The sequence below is a fragment of the Myotis davidii genome, unplaced genomic scaffold (genome assembly GCF_000327345.1).
Source record: "Myotis davidii unplaced genomic scaffold, ASM32734v1 scaffold89, whole genome shotgun sequence".
Taxonomy (NCBI): domain Eukaryota; kingdom Metazoa; phylum Chordata; class Mammalia; order Chiroptera; family Vespertilionidae; genus Myotis; species Myotis davidii.
This window is the reverse complement of record NW_006300372.1, coordinates 1,372,613-1,377,023: the sequence shown is the minus strand read 5'-3', so window position 1 is coordinate 1,377,023 and position 4,411 is coordinate 1,372,613. Positions and strand designations below refer to the sequence as shown.

The following is a 4,411-nucleotide window of genomic DNA, read 5'->3' as shown; positions in this document are numbered from 1 at the left end:
CTACAGGTTTGTTCAATTTCTTACAGCCCTGAGAGCACCCTAACCACAGTGGCTGAGCCATGGCTGAGGGGGAAGTCACCACGTTCACGGCCCTGACCGAGAGGTTCAATCTGCCTCTGGAGAACTACAAGAAGCCCAAGCTTCTCTACTGCAGCAACGGGGGCCACTTCCTGCGGATCCTCCCAGACGGCACAGTGGATGGGACGAGGGACAGGAGCGACCAGCACAGTAAGCACCCAGGCATCCTTCTGGGAGCCCCTCCCCGCTCTGGTGTCTTCCTTAGTCAAGGGTGGGGGAAGGGAGGACATCTAAAGATTGGTGCCTTCTTCTCCGGGCATGACACTCTCAAAGGCCGGGCAACAGAAATGTGGGAAGGGTCTGGGTGTGGAAACTAGAGTTGTGAGGGCCACAGCCTGCCTAAACTCTCTGTTGACTTACACAACTGCCTTGAGCTCAGATGTGGCGGCCAGTGTTCAGATGGTCAGATTTCTGTAAGTAGTGAGAGGTCTGTTCCTCCAGGCTGGTCAGGGTCCTGTTTGCTCCATGCGGGGAAGAGCCGCATGGGGCAGGGCAGGTAAACCTCGCACAAAGACATGGGCTCAGGTTCAAGTTTGCCGACTCCCCGCGTTACCTTTCCACTGGGATTGGTTTGAATCGTAGCTTGCACCTCATAAATTATGCAGCTTCCGCTCTGCATATCGTGCAGATGTGGTTGTGGTAACGGGAGGGGTAAAGTCATTCTCCAGACCTTATAGAAATGAGAGCCGGAGAGATTCGAGCCAAAAGCTGAGCATCTCTTCCGGGCTTTCCTGCCAGCCCAGCTCTCAGACGGTATTGATAAATGGAGTTATAACTCCGGAGAAAGGAATCTTCTTGACTATCTAAGAATAAAAATGTCTCCCCTCTGCTTTAGTAGTTCAGGTGTTGGTGTGTGTTGACATTAGGTGTCGGGGTCCTCTGTGATGTAATCGGGAATTCCCTGGGTTACCACTGAAGCATTAGATGTTGCAGAGAAGGCAAAAGTCAGATCTGGTCCCTGCAAAGAGGGTCAACAGGGCCAAGCGTGTCACGAGTCAGGAGAAGGACAGTCTGGATGAAATGAGGAGACACGGAATACAGCACAGGTGGAGCGTAATGTTCCAGAGGACGGCTTTCACATGGAATGCACAGGTTGAGCCGCTGCGGCTCGGTTGGTTGGCCATTGTCCTGTGCACTGAAAGGTTGCCGGTTAGACTTCTGGTCAGGGCACACGCCGGAGTTGCTCAATCCCCGGGAGCAGGGTGTGCAGGAGGCAGCTGATTGATGTTTCTCTCTCACACTGATGTGTCTCTTTCTCTCCCTTCCTCTCTCCCTAAAAATCAATTAAAAATCTTTAAGAGGAAAAAAAATTTTTTTTAATGGAACGCACATCACTGGTTTTGATGTGATGGTTTATATATCAGATAGTCTTCATTATTCATGGAAAATGCCTCATGCAGCAGGATCTAAGTACAAATGACCACTGCACTGTGCTCGCTCTCTACCCTCAGATGAGTAGGCAGTGGGGAGGGAAGCTGGCATTTATGAACCAATTGGCATTGTCCCTTTCCTCCCAGCCACCTTGAGGTGAGGAGCAGGAAGGCGGAGGTTGGGGCTCGCAGCTGCAGAGTTAGATGTATTGGCCCTTGTTTTGATGTCTTGTCTTCAAATGGGCCTTCTGAATGCCTGATCCTCAATGAAAAATAGGCATCAGAGTGGGGCGAAAACGACTCTGTTTAGTATGCCAACTGTACAGAAGCAACATTTACTGACAATAAGTCGACTTAGACTGGAATCTGTGGTGTAAGGCAAGTTACACAATTTGCGTGATCTGCCCCACTCAACATAAGGGGAATGAGCTTTAATTTTCTAAAGTTTTAAACATTTCTAATAAGTTTTACTAGTTTTCTGAACCAATGGAAATGCTCTCTGGTCCACAGACTCTCAGGGGAAAGATAACCTTGGTGAAGCAGTCCTCTGGGTAAAGCTGGCTGCTTCGGGAAACCTTGAATCCTGAGAGGTGACAATGACAACTTCCACGTGCTGGAATTTCTGTGCAAATGGCATATGTCCTCATTGTTGTCATGCCATCATCCACATAGAGACTGCACTCTGAGTGGGTAATACCGGGACTTCTGAATAGTGCAGAGGATCCAGTCGCCTTACCTAAGATGCCAGGGCCCTTGGAATGCAGCATAAGGGAGCCTTAGGGTGTGTATGAGGAGGTCTGCCTACAAGTAATGCTGGGTTAACTATTTGGCAAGTGAACACGGGCAAGTTACTTGACCTTTCTGCCTCAGTCTTCTCACTTATAAAATAAGATTTCTTGCCTCACAGGTTTCTTGAGAGGATTAAATGAGATAATGTGGTGAAAATTCTCGGCACAGTCCTTTGGCCGAGAGTAAGCACGCGTTGGTTAATATTGCTATTGTTGTCATCACCATCGAGATTTACGTACATCTGACCCAGCGTGTGGAAATCCAGTGTAATACTTAGGGCCTTCCCTCATTTTTTTCTCTTCAAACATACTGCCTTCCAGGAAGGCCAGGGGGTCTAATTTCAGGTTTTGATTCAATGCCTTTCTGGCAACATGCAGAGTTGGTGTGTTGGCCTATTTACTGATTCTAGAACTAAGAACAAAGGTCAAGGAGGATGGAAATCAGAGTCGGTGGGGTGAGTGGTTCTGTACCTGTCAGTGCCGGGAGAACTGGATAATCTACACACCCTTGGCAGAGCCGGGGGCCTGGGATTAAGAGTCAGAAAGCTGAGCTCACATTCCCGCGTTGCCCTTTAAGTGGAGCAGCACTGGGCAGTTACTGTTCTCTCCATTTTGCATCAAGTGCTCTGCAAAGGCAGCTTTGAGCCCCCAGCCCCATGACCCTTCCAAACATCCCCTCCCATCTGGAACTGTAGATATCTTCGGTGTTTTCAGCTGTCTGACCTTGTGGAACATATTGAGACTCAGTCTCCCCACCTATAGAATGGGAATCATAACACTGCCGTGTGTACTTGACAAGGCTGAAAACTCATGAGATCCAGCAGCCCAGAGGACTCCCTGGCTTGAATGCACTTGCTGAATGTGGTTACGTCGCCCTCTTCTGCCCAGTGGTGGTACTGCCACAACCCTTGTGAATTTCAAGGATTATTATTCAGAAACATAATTAATCTGGACAGGCATGGAGTGGATGATCCCTGACTAACTGATTAGCACAGTCTAGTGAGGGGATGATTAATATCCCTTGGTCATTAGTTTGAGCACGATTAGAGTCACAGGTAGAGTCACATTCTAAGACTTCCCTCAGGAAGAATGATTTCTAAAAGCCAATCAAATATTTAAATAAATCTACATAAATCATGCAAGATAGAACTGTAGGCCTGCCAGCTCTCCAGTGTAAAAAATAACTCCTTTCACAGCTTCTCTTTGTCCTCAACCAGCGGATCTTCCTTGGGCAAAATTGGGAAGTTTTCAAAATTGGTCTTCTACCTCCAGGAGAATAAGTCCCCAAGTACTCACACAGGGCCCCTCCTGGAGTGGCATGACCCTACAAGGGGTGCTAGTGCACAGGCCTTTGTAATGCAGCCCTGAGTGGAATGTCTCCACTGGTGGGGATCTCGGGCCTGTGGAGAAGATGTTTTGGTTTGCCCCTTTACAACTCCTCACGTTAGATGGTGGATAGGTACCCCTATGGGCTGTGAGCACTAGTTCCATTACCATATTCCAAATGCCAGGAAAATGCAGAGAGCAAGAACGGTTCACTGTGAGAAGGGGCATGGGTGCTGGTTGTCAGAAAATTCATGTTGACTCCCAGGACTTTCCTTTGGGAGATGGGTAGATGGAGATGTCACCAGGAGATGGAGGATTTTGGAAGAAGAACAGGGAAAGACATCTGAGAGTGTCTTGTGCACCAGGCAGCTCTCCTTAGAGTTTTAATTCCACATTTAACTGTGTGACTATTTAATGGTTTTCTCCCCCATGTGGATGAGGACTTAGAGTCCAACAATGCAATTTTAGTGGCTAGCACATTGTCTGACAGTTAATATAATGTCCAATAAACATTAATTTGATTAGTGAATGAACTGCATTGGAGGTAGATAGATCCAAATTCCACAATATCTATATAATAAAAGGCTAATGTGCTAAGTGTCCCTACCGCCTGACTGGTCACGATGATATGCACTGACCACCAGGGGGCAGATGCTCAACGCAGGAGCTGCCATGATGTGCACTAGCCGGCACCATGCATCTGGTACAAACCAACACTCAGCTTCCCCCAAGTGGGACACAGGCCCCACCACCACCCCAGAGCGACACCCCACCAAATTGCAGCCAACGCTGCCAAGACCCCATGGCACAAAATGCGGCCCACAGCTCAGCCTAACCCGGAAACGGTCA

General features: G+C 48.4%; 1 protein-coding gene across 4 annotated transcripts in view; it reads left to right on the top strand.

Moving 5' to 3' along the window:
- The window catches only part of FGF1 (fibroblast growth factor 1), a 95,112-nt gene that overhangs the window by 72,114 nt on the left and 18,587 nt on the right, over window positions 1–4,411 (top strand). For all 4 annotated transcript variants that reach the window (XM_006776990.2, XM_006776989.2, XM_006776991.2 and 1 more), the window contains exon 2: window positions 27–228. In XM_006776990.2, the coding sequence (XP_006777053.1) occupies window positions 60–228 (169 nt within the window). In that variant the 5' untranslated portion in view covers window positions 27–59. The remainder of the gene's footprint in view (window positions 1–26; window positions 229–4,411) is intronic.